Here is a 26,358-nt window from a genome sequence, read left to right on the forward strand (position 1 = left end):
AGTTGGATTTTATTTGAATAAGAAATCAATTTTGTCTCTGAAGCACCACAGTGCCTTTAGCTTTTTGAAAGCATAGAAGATTGTCCCAGAGAGACAGGGAGGAGAAGATACCGTGTCTGGGGCTGACAAAGGAAAACACTTGTTACGAGCTGTAAAACTGACACACCAACTAATCAATACAATTACTTCCCCACACTCAGCAACTACAGAAACAAAGTACAAAGAGGAGGATAACTGGCTCCACCCTACACTTCAGCTTCTCATCTGTTTCATCTACTGTCCCAGGGACTCTTTCAACATCCACAGGGCACTGCAAGGTTTGACACCTCCTCGTTACCCTTACCTGGTGCTGGCTGCAGCATCACTCCAGCTGGCATCTGTAAAGGATAAGCTACACATGAAGGGACAGCAAGAGTCACACCCACTCGTGGGGACCCCTGCAACACAAGAGCTGGGTTTAGGCAGGAAAGGGCACCGAGTGCCACACCTGGAATATCCACAGGAAACACCAGTGGGGGGTTCGCTGTGGTCATCTTCACCGGAAAGCTGCATCCTGCTTTTGAGATTTAGACAGGTGAAGAGTATTCTGCACTGACAGAGTAATGGCTTGCTCCAAGTGTTTCCTGCTTTCCAGCAATCACACTCCCTTTTAGTAAAGGCAACTTTTTCTGTAATCCCCAAATGTACCCACCACCCAGAGAGGTGTTTTGCTACTCAAAGTCACTTTTACCTAAGTATATGCATTACTCCACACAGCACAGGTTTCTTGCCTAGGCCTATGAAGTCACTTCACATTCTCTATTCCCCCTGGGAAGCAAAGAGTTGGATATACACCTCCCTTTCAATCTAGCTGTTCTGAGGAAATCCAACTTTTAAATCAGGAAACATACATATTGCACAAACACCTTCCCAATATTATATTTCAACTTGACAAGCTACTTAGCTTGAGGCTCAGGAGGCACTCAGTAAGTTCATCAAGCTCTGGCAATCAGTGGCTGCTCCCCAAAGAAATTTTGCTAATGCCCAGAATTCTGATCTTGTCAACTATAAAAACACTCATTTTCCTTCTGGATGATTTCTACACCTCACAGATAAAGTTGCTCACAGCTTCACTAGTGGTAGTATTTCCCAGCTATGCACTGTTTTAACAACCAGTAGTAAATTTTTTCTTTAAAAAATATATGTAGCTGTGCATTTCCACTACACTTTCATTCTATGGGCTAAATACATACAGCTGTGTCTTTCCAACATTTCTGGCTTCACTTCTTGCAGAACCAGCTGGTACATCCCCATCCTTTTTCACTGCTCCAACAGAAGCAGCAGTGATGCAACTCTCCCTACTTAAGCCTAATAACTGACAAACAACTTTAAATATTTATGAGTCCAGCATAATCAAAATTGAAGTAAAACAATCACTACAGCTACATACCAGTTTTGCTGCTGTGAAATGCTGAAAACCTCTGCCAGCTTGGATGACATAAGAAGCTGTAAAGAAAAAAAGCCACTTCACAAAAAAACATTAATTTCTTGGATACAGTTATCATTCAATAATTTACAGCAAACATGAGTGAAACTAAAGCAATCTAACTTCAGTTCATCCTATTAGTGAGCACAAGTATTGTCTTGTCAACTTGAGGAAAACATGCAAGTATTTTTTTCACAGCAGAGCAAATCCAGTGATGCAAAAAGTAGGAACAGTAGGATAAGATTTTCAACAGCACCCAATACCGAATTCCATGGGAGAAAAAAGGGCAAAGGGAAAACTTTCCTGGGCTTTTAGAAGCAAGCAATTTAGGTAGCCCTAACTACTTTGATAATCTCTAGCCATGGGGCAATTCAAATCCCCCTTTTGGAAACAAGATTTACTCAGATTGCTTTAAACAAGATTTACAAATAGATTTACTCAGACTGCTTGGCATTAGTATTGCCCTTTAAAAACCTAAGAGTAAGGTAAGGCTTATAAAATATAAAATCTGCAATAGCCTGCAAACACAAAAGTATATTCCTTTTAGTCATGTGGAATAAAATACCTGCCTCCAAAAACAGTTCATCCAACTAGGAAGACTGTAAAAAAAAAAAAAAAAACACAAAAAAGGAAAGAAAAAAAAAATAAAATAAGTAAAGAACCCCACTGATAAAGAATGCCTGCCCAAGCTTGAAATACACTACAACACAGATTTTCATTAAATCACCTCATATGGGGTTTGTCCTTCATGGGCAAAGGTCCTAACAGCCTCTCACTTTGGGATAAGTCTCAGCTGAGTACTACACTCTACCATAACAATACCACAGTGGTCAGCTGGACTTTATTAAGTCCTGATGTCAGAGACTGTGTGAAAGTCAAGTACCCCTCTGCAACAGGAATGCTGCTCTTAGAAAAACTAACTGAAAGATAAACTAAAAAGCTTCCTCTCTTCTGTTTGAGCAAGGGATTACATTTTAACAAATTGAGAACAAGATTAAGCCCCAGCTTGACAGCAGAACTGCATGGCACAAATGAGCCATAAAACCTCTGCACATCAGGACACACATCAAAAGGGGAAGAAGGAGCTTAACCCTGCAGGTAAATTTGCAACTGAAGGGCTACACTATTGGACTGCAGACAAGGAGGCTAAAACTCTGTGCATGTTTTGCCACTCGAAATGAGCAGCTGATCAAAAGCATGTAGACAGAGTTCTATTTGTTTATTAAAGTTTAATTTATCATTTAATGGTCAAATTCTGCTTCCAAATAATTACTGTTCCACATCAAGCTAGATATATGCATAAGATATATATGCAAACCAAGAGTATTCCAAGCCTTCCAAAAACATCCCTGAATCACTGAGATATTCTTAAATTGCATGCAGTGTGTCCAACAACATCTGACCTGCTGAAGTCTGCAAAATGCTGTGAGAACCGTGTGGCAGCTGCAGACTGAACCGTGGAGAACAGCGGCTGTGTTTGAAGAAGCCTTCTGTTGCTTTAGACTGTGCCACCTTCGTTTCCCAAAGCTGCAGTAAGATTATTAAGGTCAATAAACATCAGCTTTAAAAACAAACTGCACCAAAAAATATAATCAGGTATTCCCAGCTTTTCCAAGAGTAAATTGACTGATTCTATCCAACAAATAGGGTAGCAAAAATCAACCAATTTCAACTCCCAAGAGCCCCCACGTCACTTGCATGATACTTACAACTCCTAAATTAGGGCTAAAGTTTGCATGTTTTGGAGGGCAAAGAAATTGATAGGTCCATCATCTCAAAAGAAAAACACAAACACAACGGCTGTTAATACAAGGGAACCCAACAAACCTGCTTCAAGTCTTTCAGAACCTGCTCCTCTACACCCTCCTCTGCAAAGAGTTCCCGCACACCTTCAATCACATCTTCGATAATGGACATGTATAGTTCACACTACATTAGAAATAAACGAAACATTTTCAAGATGAGCATTGAGTCATTTGAAAAGATAGCACAAAGTCTAAGTTCACTTCATAAACTGCTGTTACAAACAGAACAGCATGAACAGATCAGTTTAATAAACTGAATGACATATGCAAAGGTCTGCAAGTCCACTCATTCTTTTAAACCTAACACCCTAAAAAAGTACTAGATTTGAGCCTCAAATGATTGTACTAGATTTGAGCCTCAAATAATTGTTTAGGCTACCAATAATTTGGTAAATGCTTAAGAAAATCCTAGAAATATTTAAAAACCATTGCTGCGCTGTATTTTCAAACGAGCTTGTCTAACCCCATTGTATCATAGTAGAATCATTGCTCCTAATCTAAGGGCCAACCAATAATACAAGCTACTAAAAATGAACTTTGCAAGTTCCATCAGAAGCAGAATGTAAGGAATCCACAAAAATTAAGAGAGATTTTTTTTTTCTTTGTGGAAACAGTCTGATGCTGCATGATAACCTAACTGGAATTTGAACACTACTTTTATCAATACAGATCATTCATCTTACATTACAATACGACTCCAACAGAACATTTTGTTCTTTCTTCTGCCCATGTCAGTGATTAAATCCTAATCCTCTAGTCAGACCTGGACAGAAGATACACATGAGCTTCAAGATTCCTACACTCCAATACAAATGTAAGATAATGAGCCTTTAGCAATTTAAAGCTTATTCATCTTGATTCTCATTACCATCAGAATAGCCTTCACAAGGTGAAAAATAGGGCTGAAATATTTTAGGAAACTTTACAAGATTCTAGATTAATAATATTTTTTTTTAAATATCAAATTAACATTTTGCTCATCCAAAGTTGTTCTAAAGTGCAGATGACAATTTCTTTTCAAAGAAAAGAAGATATTAAGAAGTAACATGTTACACTTTCCAGAAAAAGCAACCAACACAACTACTTTAAAACAACCATACTCGTGTAATTTCTTATCGGGGTTATCAACCTCCAGAGTCCCCCAGCACTTTTTTCAGAATACTAGAAAGATGAAGAGGGGGGAAAAAAATTTTGCTCTTGTACCTCTACACTAAAAGCTGCTGATCAACCCATATGTCAAATGCTCTGCCCTCACTGCTAATCCAGAAGAGAATCTAAATGTCAGTCTTTCAACGGGCCTATTCTTCTCCTCAGGATTGCCAAGCTACAGTGAGTACAAATATTTATTGTGCTATATAAAAACTGCACACAGCAATTGTAAAATTCAAACACCGCATGCTTGCAAATCAGAGAAAAATGGTTACAGCATAGACGCTATTGTACTCCAGCTTAATCCCTTCACACACAGGCACTCCTTCGGCAGAACCAGGCCACCCATAGCAGGAATTGTCCAACTCCGTTTTACTCGTGTGCAGTGGGGTGGCATGGCAGGAGGGGCTCATCCACATCCCATTCCAGCAAAGCCTCCGAGGCTCCCCTGGGAATCCTGTCCTTTGGGGGAGCCCCGGGAAAGGCGAGGCCGCAGCGGCCGAACCCCGCCATGCACGAAGGCCGCCGCCTCCCGCCCTGGCACCGCCGCGCTGCCCAGCGCCAACCCCTCTTGCCCACAAATGGTCGTTTTCAACAGATTTTTTCAATTAATTAAAAATTAATTTTAAATTATTTTTTTTAAATTTTTAAATTAAAAAAAAAAAGGCTTTCGATGTCGTCGTTGAGCTTCCCGCGCCAGCGAACAGGTGGAGGCTTCTGGCCAGGCCGGGAGGCGACATCCTCATCCCTGTGCCCAGTGTCCCGCACAGAGCAGCGGCCAGACCCCCCTGTCCTGGCCCTGCCACTCACCACGGGGCTGCCGTGAGCCATGGCCGCGGCCACCGCCGCCTCAGCACCGCCCGCCTTAAGGCGCCGTTGCCCGCCGGACGCGGCCGGCCCCGCCCGCGCCCTGCCCCGCGGCCCTCGGGGCTCCCGTGACCCACACCCCGAACCCAGCCGGCCCTCGGGGTTCCCGTGTCCCGCACACCTCAGAGCCCCGCCGGCCCTCGGGGCTCCCGTGCCCCACACACCCCAAAATCCCGCCGGCTGTGGGGCACATCACGCTAAAGCCAGACCCTAAAACTCAGGGCACCAAGCTGCAGCCTAAAACAGCACCCTGTGAGCACAGGATTTACCGACCTGGGGAGCCGCAGGTGTTCCCGTGGGGTGGGAATGCACCCAGGAAAGCTGGCTGCAAACGCGTTATCATTTTTGCTCTAATAAACCCTGAAGTCGTGATTACCTCCTAAACAGGGATAGCTGAAGCTAAGTGTTGCAGTTAAGCAGCAGCAATCTGGTACAACTACTCAATTATTGCTTACATTTGCAGCAATCTGCTCATATGTTAATGCAGAGATCTACTAATTTAGCAGTTACTAATCTGGAAAAATGTTCATTAATCTCATATGTGTAGGAGAATATATACTTAGGTCTTTATGCACCCTCGGTCAGTGTTGCCCTGAGGCTTCTGAGAACCTAGAAAGAGAATCTCTTTTTCCTTTCATTTTCCTTTGTTTTTCATTTTTTTTGGTAGCTATGTCATTAGAGTGCTGTTTGGCTTGTGAAAAGGATTCTCACCCATTAAGCTTTAATTTTTAAGGCTTACACATCCTGAAAAATGAAAATATTTTAATGAAAATACTGTCAGACCCTTAATTAAATAGCCAGACTAACACCTACAAAATAGAAGAAGCAACACCCTTAATAAGCTGCGTTTTCACAAGTGAGACAAATGCAATTTGCTATTGAAGTAATTTTTCTCTGCAAGAAAACATGTTTAATGACACTGCTTAAGTCTTGAATTAAACAGCAGTTGCATATTCAGCTGTTCTGTATGCCCTCCATCATTGTGAGGAAAAGGCAAGCCATGTTGCTTTGCTTACAGAATAATTTAAATAATAAACCATATTTTTTCTTAAAGCACAGTGCTCATTTGAAACTGCCTGGGCCAGTGCATACCAAAAGTGTCCTCATTCTTCTCCTGACTTTTTTTTCCTGTTGTGTTAGTTGAGATAGCAGGAAGGCGCTGCAGCCTTGAGGCTCTTGCTGGGCCCTGAAGGTCACAGATGGGGATCCTGCAGCTGGCTGCCACCTCCTCATCAGGCAGCCGGACCTGACCCAGAGCCGTGGCCCTGTCCGCACGCTGTACAGGGCTTCTAAAAAGTGCAAGTGCAGGGAGAAGATTCATAAATGAGCTCACTGCTTTCTACCTCCCTCTGTTTATCTCAGAGTGCCTTAGAATCAGAGCAGTTTCTACACCTAACTTAAAAAGAAGGAGAGCTGGGGAGTTTGGTACTAAAGCACTGCTCAGCTGTCACAGATGGTGGTCAGGTGATTTTGCCTATGTCCGCAGGAAAATTTGCAGACCAAAGCAAATTATCCTTACCTGCAGTTGAGGTGGAGAGCATGTGTCTGTATTTGCATTTCCACAAGGCACTGTGGACATCTCCCATCTGTTCTAAATGATACCCTCTGTATTGTGAATAACAAAGGGCCTGTCACCAGGTCATGCCAGCTCCCTTCGTGCCAGGACAGCAGATAAACCTACTTAGAGTACACAGATATCACCAGGGATAAAGTAGGAAACGGAACACTAATTTCCAAGCTGCACAGGGAAGTTGCAGAGGGCATTTCCTGCTAACCAAGACACTTCCATTTTCATCTGTGGCCTAGCAACACACCTTATATAATTTCTTTTACAAATTCCTAGGGAAGGTGTCTTTTCATCCAAGTGCTCTCAGCCGAACAGCATGAAAAAACCTGGTATGCACAGTAAAAAATTCACTCATTTCTGAACAAGGGGGAAAATATAAAAATATCTGTGACTAGCATTACTCATAGTGACTGGCTAGATTTGATATGGTGAGCTTAACCTACTATCTGTGTCCTGCCAACGCTGTTGTCATTTTCATGCTTATGGAAGTTTTTAACATTTAATCCCACTTTTAAGCGAAGAAACTGAGGCACAGACCCACCAAATAACCTGCCTGAGCTCACAAATGGCAGCCGGGAACAGCATTGGGGTTTAATCAGTCTTGGTTCAGCTTCCAGTCCAGCTCTCCCCATTGTAGTCTCTTTAAGAGCTCACCGAAGTTTTAGAGAAGGCAAGATTAGCATGCTGTTCAAACCCTCCTGATTTTTCAGGGGTTTTGTCTGCCTTTGGGATCGTGCTGCTTAAGGGCACCTCAAACATTCCTTTACTAGACAGGTTTTAATTTGTAAATATTTATACTCCTTTTGGTACATGATGTCTAGAGAAGATTTATTTTTGCTTGATAAGTCTTAATTAATCATTAAAAAAAAAAAAGTTAACCATTTTCAAATGTCTTCCCTCTAAGAAACAGAGAACCCTCAGCACAGTCAGATGCTTGGTCATGAATGCCCTCTCCTGTCTAAATCCAGCATTGCTGCTGGAGAGGAACACAGCCACACAACTGCAGGGCTGCATAATTCTTTCTCAAAGCATATTACACAAACACCATTTTGCTTTTTCTTTCCAAGTAAAGGCAATCATTCTTAGGAGGAACTGGTTGCAGAATCCAGACAGTCCTCATGGAGATAATATGATATGAGCAGAGGTGTAATTTCATTTTAAAGATATCCTCTAATGTGTTCCCTTTGTTTTCAGCTGTTGACTCATAGATATATGGCCCTCCAGTCTCATAATCAATTTTATTAACAGCGTGATTTTGTTACAAGCTCCATCATTTCCCTCGGAGTTGTGAGACAGATAGTATTGGGACCTGTGATTTGTTCCTTTTTCATTTATCATGTGTGACTCCTGTTTCTTCAAGAGTCTCTCTTTTTTTTACCTGATTTAAGCCACTTTATCAGAACTATAGAAAGAGCTCTGCCTTAATTCAATGTAATGACAAATTTTCAGGACATTGGGTGGTTTATGAAGGGCTCTGACCTGTACAAACTGCTATATAAAAATGGCAGTCTGATGGATTGAATATACTGAATAGTTCTGTATATCTCAGCTCCTCAATAAGCCCATAGACTTGTGTAGTATCAGTAAGCCTAATTAAGGATGAAACAAGCCTTGCCTCTCCAAACACTCACCCTGATACCTATGCCTTATGTGGACAGAAAGCCTCAAAGGGAAACAGCAGGCACCTGGGGTGGGGAGGGGCCATTTCACTGTGCTTATTCTTGTGCCTTTCTATCACACTGCTGCTGGTGTCAGGCTCAGTCTCTGTTCCCTCACCTCCTTTGCTATCTGCTTTCTTGCCCTGGGTATGATGTACAGCTGTGTATACCACCTTTTTTTCCCCAGAGAGACCCCAGCCTCCTGACCTCCATCCTAAGAAAAGCCACAGTCCAGCTTCCTCCTCTTTTGTCCATTGTCTTTGCCTTCATGGCTCTTTAAGTCCTTTCCCTGCGTTCTGGTTTTACTCTTCTTCATCAGTGGATGAAATCTCACTCATTCCCCACCTGTCTGTAATTGCCATTCATCTGCTCCTGGCTCCCTGGCTCCAGTGGGGAAGGATTAGGTGCCAGGGCATGCAGTGGGAGAATAAATGCCAGAAACATCATTTCTCCTTATTTCAATTAGCTGCTGGAAGTTTGCTGTTGAGCAGACAATTGCAGAAGTCCAGCAGTTTTAGTGTGAAGTTAAGTAAGAGCAGAGCAGCATGTTTTGGTCAAGGCCAGTTTGCTCTGCCTAACATTGCATTTGGTAATTTCAAGAGGAATAAAGCTGAGTGACTGCATCAGGCCTTTGCAGCACCAAGCAACCACTAAAATCACCCAGCAAGTGACTTTGAGAGACAGGCTGAAGCACAGCTAAGCAGTCAGGCTGTCCTTCTTACTGCCTCATTAATACAAATTTAACTCTGCTAAGGAATAACTCAGATGTATGGAGAGTAACCTTCATTGTCATTTTGGCTGTGTGAAGCATTTATATGAGGACCCCAGTATTTGTAAAGGTCATATTCCTGAGCTTCCTTTTCTGAGAAAACATGGAGGGGCTCCTGTTGTCCTAATACACAACTGTACACACCTTTCCACTTTTCTTTGGTTTTTTTTTTTCTTTTCTTTTTATCCCCAGCTCCACTTTTGTGTAGATCGAACCTGAGCAGATTTTCTGCACTCTCATTTTGACATTATAGTCACATAATTAGCATCAAAGATATTCAGTGATGGATTTACATGGAGGGGGCTAAAACAGCCTTTTCCTTTTTCTGTTCAGGCAGCAGTTGGCTCCCTCCGTTTCAGATGATGTCTCATCTAAATCCCAGTGTCATTACTTCCATTTAGACAGTGACATTTCCTCCATTATACAGATGACACATGAAGGTCCCTTCCTAAGTGGCAGTCCAAGGAGGTTACAGTGGTAGCTCACTTCTGGATATCACCAAGCTAATGCCTAAATTCTTGCTTTAAATCCTCCCTTCTTCACTGCTGGGTTTCGTTTGATATTTTCATTGCATTCCGTACAGCACTGACCTTGTCATTTCCATGGCCTGAGCAAGATTGTCCTGAGGACAGGTCACCACTGCCGGGAGCGGTGTGAAAACAGGGATGCTCCAGGTCCAGCGAGTTCTGCTTGGTGCACAATGGCAGGATGAAAGCGGGGCCCCCTGCCTGGCCTGGCACTGCCCTGCGTGGCTGGGGAACCTTCACAGTGCACCCCTTCAGTCCCATAGCCAGCCTGCAGTGGCTCTGCCCTTGCTCCCCTGCTCCTTTCCCACCTGCTTCAACTCCTCCTCCCCAGCCCAGGAGATCATTCACTTCCTTTCCCCACCCAGCCACCCGCAACCATTCCCAACTTTGTTCTCAATACCTTGCCTTGAAGGCACTTCTCTGCATGGTTCCCCCGCACTTTTCTGTTTCAGTCTCTTTCTTCGGTAAACTTTTCAACTTGACTTGGAGAGGCATCAGTTCTCCTTAGAGACAACTCCATGCAAACACGCTCTGCTTGCTGCCCCCTCCTGCCAGCTCCCGGCTCACTCCCCGCTTCCTCTCTCTTACCCCCACTGCTGTTCACTCCTCACACATCTCTTCTACTCCCAGCACATCCTTACTTCCGACCTTTTCCCCTTGGACTTTAATTGCTGGGAATGGAAGTGAAGGTTATTCTCAATTAAGCCAAAAAGGCCATCGTAGTGCAAAGTAATACTAGATTGTACCCACTCACTACCAGAAATACCTAATCACGCTGGGATTTGGGATGGCAAAGCAGAATGTTGAGCCAATGCTTTTCTTATTGGTGAGGCTTCAGCAGGGAGCGTGAGCACCACTTACAACATGTTATGCTTGTTATTGTAAAAAAATCCTGGCTGTTTTTGCTAAGAAACAGTGCTATAAAATAGCACATACAAGGCATTGCACATACTAGGAAGCTGTCCCAAAATAGATGTTTTCATGTTTTTACTTATATTCTAGCAATTTGCCATCTCATTTTTTCATGTCCCTGAATCATGTTGTTCACTGATACTTTTAAACGTTGCACACAGTTTAAGCTCTTTAAGTGAACCATACTTTTGTTAGATGCCTACTTTCCATTTGCAGGTGCTCACTGAAGGATAGCACACCACTGAAGTGAAAATGGATGTTAACTCTATTTCCTGGTGGTTCCCAGAATAGGTGATTGCTTTGCTACAGACACCGCAGCACAGGACAAGTGCCACGGTTATTTTATTCTTTAAGCCCATTCTTTGAATGCTGCCTCATAAACCTCTTGCCTCATTTCAATATTTCCCCACAGAGGTCTCACTGTTTCCCTAGTAACAGAACAGACTTTGAAATTTGTGAAAGTCTTAAACAATTGTCACTATGTTATATTCAAATACCCCAGAGAGACCAAAGGGAGCACTCAACAGGAAAAACCACAGCATTCTTTGGGTTAGTAGTGCTAGGAAATAAGGCAGAAAAGGGTCTGCCACAAATCACTGAGAACCCCCCAGAGTGCTGCATCCAGCTCTGGGACCCCCAACACACGACAGACACAGACCTGCTGGAGAGAGTTCAGAGTGGGGCCACGGAGATGCCCAGAGGACTGGAGCAGCTCTCCTGTGAACACAGGCTGAGAGAGCTGGGGCTGTTTTACCTGGAGAAGAGAAAGGTTCCAGGGAGACCTTACAGCACCTTCCAGTACCTAAAGAGGGCTACAAAAAGCTGTGACAAGAGCAATTACTGTTAAGACAAGGAAGAATGGTTTTAAATTGAAAGAGGGCAAGTTTGGATTAGATGTAAGGAAGAAATTCTTTACTAGGAGGGTGGTGAGGCACTGGCACAGGTTGACCAGAGAAGCTGCGGATGCCCCATCCCTGGAAGTGTTCATGGTTGGATGGGACTTTGCACAACCTGGTCTAGGAAAAATTGTCCCCATGCATAGCAGGGGGGTTGGAGTTGGGTGATCTTCACAGTCCCTTCCACCCCAAACCCTTCCCATGATAAATCTAATATAGTACATCACAGAGCTTTCTGCTACCAGCTTTATCTGAGTGATATTCCCCACTCACAGACTAGAACTGTTCTTTCTTATGAGCAGCAATACCTGATGATCAAGATCAACCAGTTAATTACAGTAAATTCAAAATTAGCTTGATACATTTCTAGTGAGGGGACAAGAAACTGCTTGTTTGAAAAACAACTTTATTTTTTTAATCAATATGCAATCTACAAAATGTTATTACAAGATTATCAGCATGATCTCTTTGCACTTATACTGACAAAAGACCCAAATAAAATTATAGTTTTCATTAGGAGTAACAGCACTGCTTCAGAGTTATCAAAATTATTGCTAAGGACTACTAACTGCAGCAGTTAGTTACTGTGTTAAGTAACAAAAAGACAAATAAATGCAAAATAGAAGTATGGACACCCAATACCACAGCAAAGAAGTCTGCCAGGTAAAATAAACACAACCAAAAGTAACATGTGAAAACGTGTTCAGATGTAAAATACTTTTGGACAATTAATACAGAATCTGGAGGAAAACAAAGCAAGGAGCATAAGGATGACAGTGACTTGGTATCAAGCTCAATGGAGCACATCATGATCCTCATTTCTTGAGAGTTTCTACCCAGGGGCCACAGAACCATTGTTCCAAATCTCTGCAAAGCTTCGGCTGTGGCATCCAGTAACACCTCTTTTCTTACCCTTTGTGCTCTCTTCTGGTTGGAATAAGCAGGCATTGCAGGTTTTTTACTGAGGTAAAAAATCATCTACAGACCATTACCACTATTCCGTTCTTCTTTTATTTTTGCCTCTCTTTTATGCTTAGAGACTTTGATGCAGATCCCATTTTATCAGTTAAAAGACTTGCACTGACTTTAATGGGTGTTTGAATCCAAGATTACATCAAGTACCATTTACCTGGAGTAATACAATTAGTACAAGAAAGATGAATGCAAAGATAAAGTCTGTCGGTTTCAGCAAATACGACACTTTGTAAGTAAGGCAAACACTGTAAAAATAGTTGTCCTCATTGATTTCTGGTTTAAATATAAAATCTTCCAAACCCTGCTGGTCCTTTGTGAAGGAAACACAGATAACATCTAAACACTACCCTGAAGTAAGTGTTAGTGAAATGTCAGCATCTTAAGTGACCCAGGCAGTTGGAAGCATTTCAGTGACTGCAGGGCTCGCTGCGGGAAGCAGAGATCAGACACGTGTGAAACCTGGTTCCTCCATGATGCCAATACCTCATGGGTTATTTAAAGCTCCAGTCCAGCTGGACACTGCTTATGCATCACAACAGCTTATAGCAACTGTTCCTCATCTCCATTCCCCTTCCCAAAATTACCATTAGATTACTTGTAGACAAGATTTCTTCTAAAGAATTCAGAGCCGGTATGTTTACTCAGTATCAGCTGCTGTAATATTAATGGAAAATGTTAGCAATGAGTCTTAAAGTTAAGAATATTTGGTCAGTAAGTTATGCTCAAGACAACACAGAAGAAAGGAGAAACCTGGTTATTTCTGGTTTGGCATGTTGCAATATAATAAGAAATTAGAATTTGATGGCGGGGAAAAAGTCAGACAACCCAAATTTTCCTTCATTAAACTGCAGCCTATTTTTAAATATTCTGACATCAAGGCATATAAACATCAGTGTGAGACTGAACAGGAAAATTATTCAATCTTAGGCTGCAATAATTGTTAAGTTTAAACTGAAAGCCATGTATTAAACAGAGTAACTTTTTTTCAGTATAGCAGTATTTCTATGGAGTTAATTCCCTGTTATCCTGATCCAATTCTGATTAAAGTTAATCATGAATCTTGCAAGCCTCAAATGAAAATCTAAGGGTTTGCAACACAGATAAAGCTGTAGCTTTACCTTTCTATGTTATTGAGTTCAGTAAGTCTGAATGGTCATTTGCACCATAACACCTTAATACAATTCTCTAGCAGGAATGGTGACTTGTAAGGTGGTCATTCATTATTTAAGCCACTCACTGCAAACAGTAGCTTGTAACTTGAAGGGTCAACACTATACAGGCTCCTTAAACACATCCTGAGACACAGCAGACACCTGAGAGCACAACAGCAGCCACAGCTCCTGCAGGACTGTAATACCACCAGGTACCCAATGCCCAGGAGGTGAGTGCTGTAATGGAGATCCTAAGATGAAAGAGAGATGGAATGGAGATATTCAGGTTCCTTGTTCTTAAAAACAGAAAAATAGGGGCCAGCTGGGAGAGACGGAGAGCAACCACTGTTAACAGGCTTGCTGAATTAGCTGTTTAATGCCAATCAAAACAAGTCAGCCTCAGACAAAGGTAACTACAGGTAATTGCAATGCATATTTTGCTTCCTCTACCTCACTGAGCAAAGAGGTTAATAAATATTGTAGCTGTAGTACAACCATGGACTTCAGCAGACTGCAGAGCTTTCCATGTTGCCAAGTATAAACACTTTGCCCTGGTGGCAGCGCTGTGCCCCTTAGTTCAGCTGAGCAGACTATAAAACAAAATTAAATATTAATGAAACACACAAAACATGACTTGAAGGTGCTAATGGCTTCTCAAGTGAAAACACAGACAGAGGAGGCAACAGCTGAGACATATTTGGATCACTACTGTAGTCCAATGCTTGCTTAGATTTATAACAATATAATCTGCTAATAAAAAGGGATATATAGAGAAGACCAAATACCATAATAGTCTATTTGGGGCTTTGGCAATGCAATACCCATAAAAAACCTGCCCTCAGGACTTACTATAGAATCTATTACCCATTTCATTCTCAGCTTCTGGATGGGGGGAAAAGTTTATTGTGATGAACTAGGTTCATATTATGGTCTTCTGTTTCCTCAGACTGGTAATTTTCTCTGTGTATATCCCACATATTTCTACTTTTGGGGAATACCATTTATGTGTATTTTTACACAGTGTTCATATAAACAGTTACGAGCTGTACAAAATATAAAGTGAGGCAGTGCATTGCTATATTTTTGTTCTCTACTAATTTTTATTTGAAGTAGGGCTAATTTTAAGAAAATTGCAGCCAAAAAAAAAAAAAAAGGGTATCATGAGCATTTTTTAAATTTATCATAATGTTCTAGACCTGAAATTACAGCCTGCAGAAAATGGCAAAGGGAATAATGGTTGAAGGGAAGTATTAGAAGCTTTCCCTAAAGGCCAATTGTTTGTTGAAAACACAATTAACACATTGACATTAGCGATTAGTAGCTCAGGCTGCCTGATGAAGCATCACAGCTTCAGGTCTCTTGTGACAGTCCATTCCTGCATTATTTCCCCATGGAAAAACGCCTTTAAAGCCAGGAGCATGAAAACATCTCCCTTTCCATGCATGTCTTAAAAGTTACTCAAAGCCACAGCTCCTGTAGTTTCCATACCAACATCTGGAACTTGCATCCTAAAGGAGACACAGAGCAAATGGCAGCAGTCTTCTCCAGCTTGTGGGGGGAAACCTCCTCTGGTGTAAATTCTCCAAGCCTCAGCAGATGAAATGGGCCTGGACTGATTTACACTCACTGAGAATCCCCCTCTTATCTCTTGCTGCAGTAGTGAAAAGGAGCTGTCTAATGCTGGCACAGAAACTTCAATCACATCTACCATATGGGGTTTTTTTGCCCAAGAGATTTCTTTGAGTGAGCCTAAAAAGTGCTGAGGAGGGAACAGTTGCAGCCACAGAAGAATTGAGAGTATTATTGCAGAGGACCCTTTTTCCCAATGAAATAACCCAATTTCCAACTCATTAATTAAGGCTCTTGTTGAGAATATTATTTGGACTTGTTCTACTCACATACATCAAGGGGTGAAAAAACATGAGGGACTTTAGTTTTCAAACAGCACTAAAAAATGTAATTGGTCCTTCTGGACCTTACACAGGTGCTGATAGATCATAAGCACTCTGGAAGTTTCATTACCAAATATTACATGTCCAAGTGACATGAACCCTTTGAGTAGTGCCATTAGGTTTCAATAGGGAGTATGAGATCATTCCCTAGTCACAATAGGAAAATAATTTTCCAGATACACAACAGGAAAATAATACATTAGAATCAGTCAGTGAAGTGCTCACATCCTGCTGCTCTAGCATGGAGACCTTACTCATTCCAGGACTCCCATGACAGGAAGTTTACTTGAATGCAGGCCAGTCAAATGAGTACTGATTTGCAGACTCAAACCCATAAGCACTAAAAAAAAAATTCAATGACTGTGTTTACCCTAAACTAGGTCACTGCGCTTCTTCTAACAATAGAATTTCCTATGTAAATTGAGTCCTACTAATATCCTATGGTGGTGCCTCCTGTCCTCTTTCATTGCATTAGGCAGTTGCCAGCCTTAGCTGGGTCTTCTCCATCAAGCCTAATCCACTTCTTTTCAATTTCAACCTGGAGGTAGAAAAGAAAATACGGCACGTAGAATTAGCAAATAATTGGTCACGGAAAGTGTGAACCGCAGCAACAGCATGGAAAAAAAGCTTTCACACAAAATCAAAATACTTCCAGACCCAACAGATTTCAAAACCACTACTCCCAAAAACAGCTCAAATGAGGAAAAAAATAAAAATCTGCATTCATATTTCTATTTTTCAGTCTCATCTTTGATCAGACAAGGAATTATTACTTAATGATTCTTTTGCTCAAAGTCATTATAAAAAGTACGCGCAATGTATGTTTCAAATACAAAGCATATTTGCTTTTCAAATACTGTATGGGGGAGCAGGGAGGGACAAAAGGAGGAAAAACATGGAAAGCATAGACCTGAGAATACCTGGTAATTGTAAAAAGCTTTCTGAACCACATGTTTCTGGGGCTGCAGATCACTCTCTATGCCCAGGGACTTCACTTCTGTTCCTGAGGCACACGTATCATGAACAACAAACTGGACAGTAGCAAATGGGTACCAGTCAGATGGTATCTCCTGGTCTGATCCCAGTTCCAGTTTGTAAGAGAGGCTGTGTGGATGATCCAAACCTTGGGAAAGAAAAAGAAAACCACCACATCATTAGAAAATTATTTTTTCTTTGTTTAGGTTCATCTCCTAGCAAGAGAGCACAGCTTTACCTCTTATAAACACAGAGCTGTTGTTTGATACAAGGTTATTCTATCTATAATCTTTTGCTATTTGGGCATAAGGTGGCCCCTTGTTCATTTTCTGTCTGCTTCAGCACACTTGTCATAGTCATTGCAATTTTACAAATTAATTTACACAAGATTTACCAGATCCTTGCAACTTCTCATTGAGGGACTATTACAAATGTAGGGCTTTGTTGCTAAATCCAAATTATTAAAAACTGGAAGGTCTCAATGTAGCCAAGGCAGAGATGCTGCCCTGTGTCCAACAACCCCCTTTCCAGAGCTCTGTGCTGTAGAAATTTTACTGCAGTGCTTATTTCAACTACTACAGCTATCTAGTGTACCATCATTTATTACACTATGTCCACAGCAGGAAGATAAAGGTGCAGCTCAGAGTGCTGTTCAAACAAGATACATCCCACCTGCCAGGATAAAGGCTACCTGGAGTCCATGTCTAGTTTGGAAAAGAACATACTCCATTTCTTAAAAAAACCAAAAAAAAGTACTACTAAAATTACTGTGGTGTTATAAAGCAGAGCCGTTAAGGATTTGTGCAGCATATTCTGAGTTACTTTAATCATCCTAGGGATGATCCTAAGGATCACTTGCTTCAGCATTTCTTACACGTGGCAATGATAAGGGCAAGCACTTCTCCTGGCACACAGGAGCACAAGGTGAAAACCTGCTTCCCAAAGCAACTGGAGTCAGCAGACTGACTGTGTATGAAAGCAGGATAATACAATTTAATATAATGAAAAGAATCCTCTTCAAATTCTTCAGGGCAAAACATAGCAATTCTGCATTTCTTCTTCTCTCCAGGATTTTAATCATCAGCATAGACAACTAACTATGCTTTGGCTGCAGGCAGGGAAAAAACATTACAAAGAAAAAAAGAAAGGATTGACTGTATTTTGTCAAAGGCAAGCCTGGCAGTGTATATTTGGTTTTCATCCATTACACTGAATGGAATCTCGAAGTTCAGGAAAAAATGTCCCATTCTTTATGCACTGACTTCCTCCAGTGACAGGAATCGATTCCTTATCAGAATGAAGGAAATACTGAAGATGGAGTTAACATTAACTGAGCTTTATTCATCCCATGGGAAAAATCATGCTAATATTCCACATCCACAGGCTCACAGGGAAAAATAGTGTAAGGTAATAATAAATACAAAAGCTGCATCTCCATTGCTCCTAGGAGCCTTGGGCTGGGTGCCTGTCTGTGGTGCAGGTTTTCCCTGTAACATTACACAGACCTCTGGGCACACCTCAGGAGAGGATCCTGCAAGGCACTGAAGCACAAAGATCCCCAGTTTGCCAGGAGTGCCATGCCAGGGGCATGCAACATGTGCCTGAAGTCTCAGGACAATAACACAAAACACAGAGACAAGTAAAACTGTAACATCAGGTACTTTATTATGGAAATAGAGGAGGGAACAAAGTCAGAAATAAGGATTACAGCCACCAATGTCTTGAGAATGAAACTGGAACACAGAACAAGCGTGAGGAGGAGATGGTGTTTCATCACTCATGTACCCAGGGACAGGCAGATCTCTGTACCTCCATGATGTGAGCCTTGTCCATGATCTGCTGCTGGTCACCTCTTGCTGTGTCCAGGGTCATTTCTGCTGCACTAACGCTCTCTTGGTCCACAGTCCCTCTTCCAGACTGCCTGGGCATGGTGGAATGAGCCTCTGTTGATGTAGGCTCTCCATCCTTGACTCCTCTATCATCCCAGCAACAGGACACCATGAGGAACACCCTGTTCCAGAGCCACACTGCAAGATGTCATCCCATCCGAACTGAGCTCCTTTTGGCTCCCAGGACCTGCTCCCCTTTCCCATGGTGGTGCCAGGATGCAGCCTGGCAACACACTTACTTGACCTGCTCTTTGTGCTGTTTGCTGGGTTGGGCCTCACAGACTGCACAGTGCCAGCCACAAGTGAAGCATCCTGGGCAGGACAGCAGGAATTGCAGCACCAAGATTGCTTGGCATGTCTTGGCCAGGGAGAAAGCCAAGCCCTCTGGGGCTGTGGTTAATCAAGGATCTGAGGAAAAATGGTTTGCTGCTTGTAGTTAATTTGTGGTAGAAGACAACTAGCATACATCTAAGGGCTTTTGGAGATCAAATTCAGAATCTTCTTGAGGTGTTTTGGGGGAGAGGCTTATGAAGAAACAAATAGCAATTGTCTAATCATCTAGAATTGTCTAGCAAATTATTCTGTCTTCTGAGAAATGGAATCCAGAAATATTCACTGCTTGGAATTTTCCTGGGCACATATTGGATGGTAAATGTTGGATAACAGATGTCCACTTGAGTCCAGGCACACATGAGCCATACCTCTTGGGCTGTTGCTGAAGGTTTCCCTGCTGGACATGGCATAGTTGTGATCCAGGACAATCCTGAGAAACCTCTGGGTTTATATTCCAGCTGACCTACAGCCATGAAGTGGTCTTGGTGCTGGGATGCAGTGAATTCTGGGATGCTTCCTTTTCCTTAGGTGGTAACCTGCAAAAGCAGAGACAACAGGTTTGGGATTTGGATAAGGATACTGCCTTGGGTCCTCTGGAGCAGATTCCATTGGACCTTTTCACCTATTCCTAAAATGCAGGGTTCCCCCAACCCATCTGTCTCTTGTACCAACACCAATGTCAGAGGGAAGTACTCACCCCTTCACTTGTGGAGAAGTTCTTCTGCCACTGCTGGGCTGTGCTAGAAGAGTAGAGCACTTCTTCCCATCAGCTGTCAGATGACAAAGTGACTGACCAGCATTTTGGAAGACTCTGAACATCCCCCTAGTTTTCACCTAAAACTGAGAAGTTCTTTCCATCTCATGAAACCACTGCTTCCCGGGCCTTGTGTTACACTGGAGTTAGAAGAAGAAAGAGAGGCTGTGTGTAGAAGATCCTTTTGCAAAAGAAACTGTAATGCTGAAAAAGCCAGGTGTTGGCCAGAAGGAGAGAAAAGGTGGTGCTGTGGAAAGACAGGTGGGCTGGAACAGGCACAGGGTGCTAAGGTGACATATTCAGAGCCCTGACAGCAGGCACTGTCGAGGCATGACCACCTGGACTGATGAAATCAAACCACTCCTGAGAGCCAACCAGAAGAATCTGGGGAGATTACTGAGTTTTACTATCTAATTTATGAGACAGAAACCCTGCAGTTTAAGTGTCTATGCAACTTGTTAAGACTTCTGTGAATTGAGAGATTTTAGTCTGCCCTAATCTGAAAATCTGGCTCTAGATTCCTAGAAGCATTCCAAACCTTGCTCTCTGTCTACAAAGAATACCAATAAAAAAGCCAAAACAAACAAACAAAAGATCAGTAAAACTATGAAACTAGATTACAAATATCATTTAGAATTCATATAGCATTTCAAAAGTAATTAATAATCCAACTTTGCACTTATTAACACAATTTGGCCCTTTTTCACCTGTATAAGTAGCATTCAAGCAACCTTGATCTGAGAAAGGCTCATGAAGCAAAGCAATATAAGCCAAAATAATTTACTGATTATCTTAGTTATTTAATAGTTCTATTTTTGCCAAAATAGGTCCAGTTCTAAAACTTTTACTTTGAACGTGAAAACAAACAATTACTAAGGACAGATTTACATACATTAGGGTTGTTAGAAGTTAATAACTCCTGCAGCTATGTCTAAATGGGTACATTTATCCAACCTGCTGGGAGAAGTGCATAGGGAATAGAGGAGTGGGACAGTAGCACCACCAAGCACCAGCTCACTGTGGTGCCAGTGCCAGAAGGAGGTGGCTGGGCAGGGATGGAGCCCACCTGACAAAGCCATGGCTTTGAGTTTCCACCTGGGCAGTTTAGAAAATAAGAAAAGCAGCACCTGGTGGTTCCTGGAAACCACATCACCTCCCACAGCAGAGTCCATGCACAGATGCTAAAGGCAGTAACAAGGCTGCCAGCAGCCACAACCTCCTCAAGCTCCAATTTGCTGTCTTGTTTAGTCCCTACTTCCTCAGTGGCCCCGTGATGCAGAATGAAATCAGCTGAAGAGCTGTTGCTTTACACAACGGCTCAAGGAAGGAGGTGTCCTAGCAGGAAAAATCACAGAGCTCAAATGTACACAGCAAGTGATTAAAGCACAGTGCTTTGCAATTTAGTCTCTCCCTTGCTCCCTGGGAACTCCCTGGGAAGCAGCTGACACAGCTTCTCCACTGCAAAGTCTGGCCCCAGTACTGTGCTAAAATCATTACGTGTTCTGCATTTCCTTACACAATTTCACAAACATAAGACTCAATTTGCAGAAATTTCACTGGATCAGCCCCTCAAAACATTTTTCCTTTCTTTACTCTTTTTAAAAATAATGCTAAAATTCTGACTCCAAATACAATATCTATATATCTGGATAGGCATAGGCAGCTTTTAAAAGTCTGGTGTTTCTTGCAGCTCCTACTGACTTCACTTGGCTGGCACTTTTCCAAGAAAACACTTCAGTAGAATCCAGTGGATATTAACATATTTCGATGTCTATAAACGGAGCCACAATATAACTGTAAGCACTCTAGCCTTCTCCCTTCTTTTTTTTTTTTTTTTTAATTTATTTTTTTTATTTTAAGAAGCCTTGGACAAAGGCTTTTTAAAAGCAAAATCCTCAGCATATTTTTCCGCCTGCGGTAAACACATTATGAAAGTTTACATATTTCTATTAGTTTGACTGTCTCCAGACTTTTGGCACGCCTTGGGACAATTCTATTTTTAAACTCTTAACTGTGTACAGAGCACTTGATACAGAGGTTTAAAATTTGACTGGGCAGTATTGCTACCAAAATGTTTTTTCAAACACATGAACATTTCACAGAGACAAATGATTCTGCAGATCTCAGCTACAGGAATTATTCAAATGTCAGAAGTTTAAGCTACTGCTAGAAACTAATTTAAAGCTGTGGAATGCCTAAAAAAAAACCCAGTTCTTCCCTTTAAATAACTTAAATCTGAAGTTAATTTTGCACATCAAATCTTCAGGTGAAAGAACTGTAAGAAATTTGGAAGACTTATAATCTTCTTTAAAATTGCCTACCCTGCTGACTTGATTTTACAGAAACAAACCTACATTAAATAGCAAAGAATACTAAAAGCTATCCAAACAGTCCTGTAAGCCTTGGGAAAACACGCGGGTCATAGCAACATGGTGCAAATCTCTGAAACTTGGAGTACAGCACAGGGATTTTGAAGTCCTGAAGAATCTTCTTCTGCCTTCTCATTCTCCTACATTTCTTCAGCACTCCTCTGCCCTCCCTGTCCATTTTCCAGTCTCCCCAGCCCATGCCCTTCACTTCCCTCTCGCTGTCATTGCTCTTCCCCCACCATTAGTCCTGGCTTAGTAGTAGAATGCCTGAAACTGGGACTTAAGAAGGTAAAATCTTTTCTGGACATTTTAAAGAGGCAGTTAGCCCAGACAGGATGATACAAGACTAGGACAATCCCTATGTTAGTAACATACAGTTACCCCCTTTTTCAAAAGTACAGATTTTACATTAAATGCTTTAACAGTTGCCCTTGTCTTACACAGATCCCCAAAGCCTCAGGTACACATAATGCAAAGGATCAAATGCCTTCACTCTACAGAACTCGAAGCATGACACTGTATTCCTCAAGAATTTTTATGTCCTTAGAAAAGTACTATGTCTTTAGAAGGGTACTGGTAATATGACTAAAAATTGGAATTTTAAACCCAAGTATTTCTATTTTTCTTCTTCCAAAAGTCATGTTTTCTCCTTCAAATTAAAGTAAATTAACTATTTCCATGTGTGCAATTAAAAATGTAGCTGTTTGTATGGCTACCAGTTTTCAGTGAGAAACCACCAGAGAGAAATGGGAATAAAGTCAGAGGCATTTTTAGTCAGTGCAATTATTGCCATGAATGTACAATATCAATGCACAAACCCATGAAAGAGGAAATAGAAACCAGCCTTTGCAAGAGCACAGCACCTCCTACAGCAGATTTAACCACAGCACCTTATAGTTCTGTATCATACCTACCATTTCCTCAGTGATGCTAGAAAGCCAAGACCCAGTGGTGACAATACCACCTTTTCAATTAGCTATGTGATACTGGGTGAACAAATCATTTTACCAACTTCTGCTTCCCACCCCACCCATTGCCCAGCTGGTACAAGGGAAGCATAAACCTTTCCCTCAGCCTTGCTACTGCAGACTTGAGGTTTACTCAGAATGATCAGCTCTGCTTCCATGATACCACACACTTGAAATGACTGACAGTACTTTGCCTCCTTCAAGAACTTGGTAAGTCTGTATTCTATTTTTCCTAAAAGATTATTCTGGCTTCTGCCAACAGCATCCCACAGATAAAAACCCAAACCACAACAGCTGATGGAGGTACACAAGCATAAACCCAGTGAAGACGCACACCCAAGCCCCTAGCACAAAATATTTACTTGAATTTTTATCTGGAAGCCTGTCAATCTTCCACACCACAGCCCTGTAGGCACTCTCATATTTTGCTGTTCCAACCGAGACTTGGATTACAGGATCAGATTCAACCTCATGCAAAGCCCCAAGGCATGCTCTCCTATTCATTTTTGCTTTTAGGGACTTCTGCCTTTGGAGGTTCATGGTCCAAAGTGCTTTGATCCACTGTGTGGGAACAGGAAAGCGTATCATAACATTTTCACAGTATTTCACAGAGGGTAAACGTGTCAGGATCTGAGCAGCTGTGGACATGTTTATGAAAGCCTGAAGTTCAATGTATGCCCCCTGAACCACCACTGCAGCCTTCACAGAAAAGGGAAGGTCTTGCCCACTGTAGTGTGTCCTGAAACGCATCAGTTCCAGCCTGCAGGCGTCCGGGGGTGTAAACTTAATAATCCGTGACTCCTCAAATTCCTGTGCTTTGACACAGTTATGGAAATGGCAGTCGAGAATATCAATCCACTTCTTCTCCTGCTCTTTCTCAAAGTAACGCTCATCCCTCTTCTGGAGCTCCAGGTCGTTCAAGGTTAGAAAACACTCAACACCACCGTTCACAAAACACAGGCAGTAAACGTGTGTGATGACCGCGCTTTCTACAAGTTTTCCTTCTGCCTTAGTGACTTTCCCCAAAAAGTTATCCACTATTTCCAGAGTCATTTCTTGCTCTTCATAATTCCTCTTTTGTCTGGAAACAGTAGGAAGTTTCATGAGCTCCTCCTCAACTGTCACAAGGAAATCGGTGAAGTCATTATAATCGGTGGTGCCCAGCTTCAACATCTGCTCCACCTCTGGCTCATGGATCACCTCTACTTTGGGGTGGTACCTCCTCTTCTCTGTGTAAGACACGCACTCGATCTTCACAGTGTGGATTTTTCCTGAGACATTGTAGCTCTCCAGTTTGGGTTCGGACAGCTTGCACTGCGGCTGCAGCTGGAATTCCTTGAAAGGTTTCTCCAGGCCCTTTTCATAATACATCTGCAACACCCCTCCAGCCAGGACACTCAGGTAAATGGGGCCCCACTGCCGGGATGACATCATGTTCTTCTTCTCAGGAATCCTCAGCATGAATGGCCACCCATCTGATTTCTGGCTCCTGAAAAGGCTGTGTGGGATGGTGGGGGAGAGCCTGTGCCATGCGTGGGTGCTGGAGGTGGGTGGATTTTCCATGGCCTCACAGCTGTCAGCTTGTAGGTGTTCAAGCCTCTCACAGATGTAACTGAAGGAGCCCTGGTTAAGGCTTTTCTGATCATGACATGTTTCTTTTTCTCTAGGATGACACCCACTCCTGTCAAGCCCTTTGTCCTTCCTGTGCATGCTAACATTAGCTGGCGACATGCTGAGGGAGCATCCTTCCTTCCAAAAAGGACTGGAAAAAGCACAGTCACTGTGGAAGTACGGGAATTGTCCTGGAGCCAGCTCCTCGCAGCTTCCTGGTGGGTTAGGGCTTCCTTCATCTGCTGATTTGGAGACCAAAGTCTTACCTGGATGGTCATTAGGTGAGGGGTTCAAAGGAAGGCTGCTTGGTTTCTGCGAGGCTAGGGATGAGCAAATCCCGGGGGATGGAGAAGGGTTAACATTTGATGGCCATTCAGGGATGGGGTAAAGCATGTGAATCCCAGACTTTGGAATGCAGGGGTTTCCCGGGTAGTCTCTGGTAGGTGTAGTAAGTGGAGAGTTGCTGGGGGGTCCAGGACTTAGGTAGAAATCAACTACAGGAGATGAGAGCGGAGTGCTGCCTGTAGAGGATGATCTACTTGAAGACTCATGAACACTGGACAGGTTGAGCTTAAGGCCATTTGGTTTGCAGCTGCTCTGATTGTCAGGTTTCTGAGGTGACTGGAAGAGAGGCTCATCATCAAAGGTGACCCAGTTTGCTGGATTTGGAGAACACATCTTGTAGGAGAAACTTGAGGCACTTGCACAACACATCACCCGCAAGCCATCTATGAAGAAACAACAAACATTATTCAAATCAAACTCAAATCGCACAAAGCTCAAATTTGCAAGCAGGTCACAAATCCAGTGTATTTTGGTTTACATGTATAATCTGAGATAGCAGTGTAGAAACTGATACACTGCCCGTGAATCCCCGCTGCTCTCCCAGGCTGGGGATTGAAGGGAGTTCTAAGCTCTACGAGCTGTTCAGAGCATCTGATGTACAGAGCCTCTCAATCAGAGAGAGCAGAATGCCCCACAGCAGTACAGGACTGCCTGAATAATACTTTCAGTTTCATTATATACAACATAATACTATTCAGCTTATGCATCATTTGGAATATGGACAGAGATTTTTCCATACTGGGCATCGCTCCAGGTAAGGTTTCCCCTCCTTCCCCCATCAAAAAACCCCAGCATTTTACTAAGAATGCTGTAGCTGTTTCCAAAAATAGAATCAGGAGGGAGAGAAGGGATTGTTTTTTCGATGAAAAGCTGTAGCAACTCAGTGCTGATGGCAAAGGTACACATCCTGCTGTCATCAGGGCAAAAACCTGGATGCCTGCCAGACCTGGGCAGGAATCCCTTTACATCAGTTCCTTCAGCCCAGGCTTGCGCTCTTGGAGACTGGACATGTTATAAGAAAGCATTGGGAAAGCATTAAACTTTTAAACAAGAAATTAGCCCTAAGGATGAGCAGTACATTCCTGCTGAGGAGTAGACTGCAAGCCTCCACCGCAGACAAAACGCTGATGAAACACAAGTCAAGGCCAAGTAACAGCACTCACATCGGCCAAGCACAGAATTGGCTGGTGGCCTGGAAAAAGGACAGGTCTTTAAACCAATTAATAAACTGCACTTCATCAAACAAAGTGTCTTTGGTAAAGGGCTCAGCTGGATGTCCTCTGAGCAGGACTGCAACCAGTAAATCATTAATCTTGCCTTCGTGGTTCTAAATTGTGCGCTGAAATTTAAATGCTTGTTGCATCCTTATGCAGGGCATGTTGTCCCCCAAGTTCTTCCTCCCCACTGCTCGTGCCTGATGA

At 42.5% G+C, this 26,358-nt stretch overlaps 1 protein-coding gene across 1 annotated transcript; it reads right to left on the minus strand.

The window, feature by feature from the left end:
• Nucleotides 1-16,156: 16,156 nt before the first annotated feature.
• STON1 (stonin 1) lies at nt 16,157-25,270 on the minus strand. The gene is given in 3 exon segments (NM_001204874.1): nt 16,157-16,231; nt 16,614-16,816; nt 23,344-25,270. Coding segments are annotated over 3 exon segments (2,205 nt in total).
• Between the last annotated feature and the right edge of the window lie 1,088 nt (nt 25,271-26,358).

The sequence above is a fragment of the Taeniopygia guttata genome, chromosome 3, assembly GCF_048771995.1.
Source record: "Taeniopygia guttata chromosome 3, bTaeGut7.mat, whole genome shotgun sequence".
NCBI classification, from domain to species: Eukaryota; Metazoa; Chordata; class Aves; order Passeriformes; family Estrildidae; genus Taeniopygia; species Taeniopygia guttata.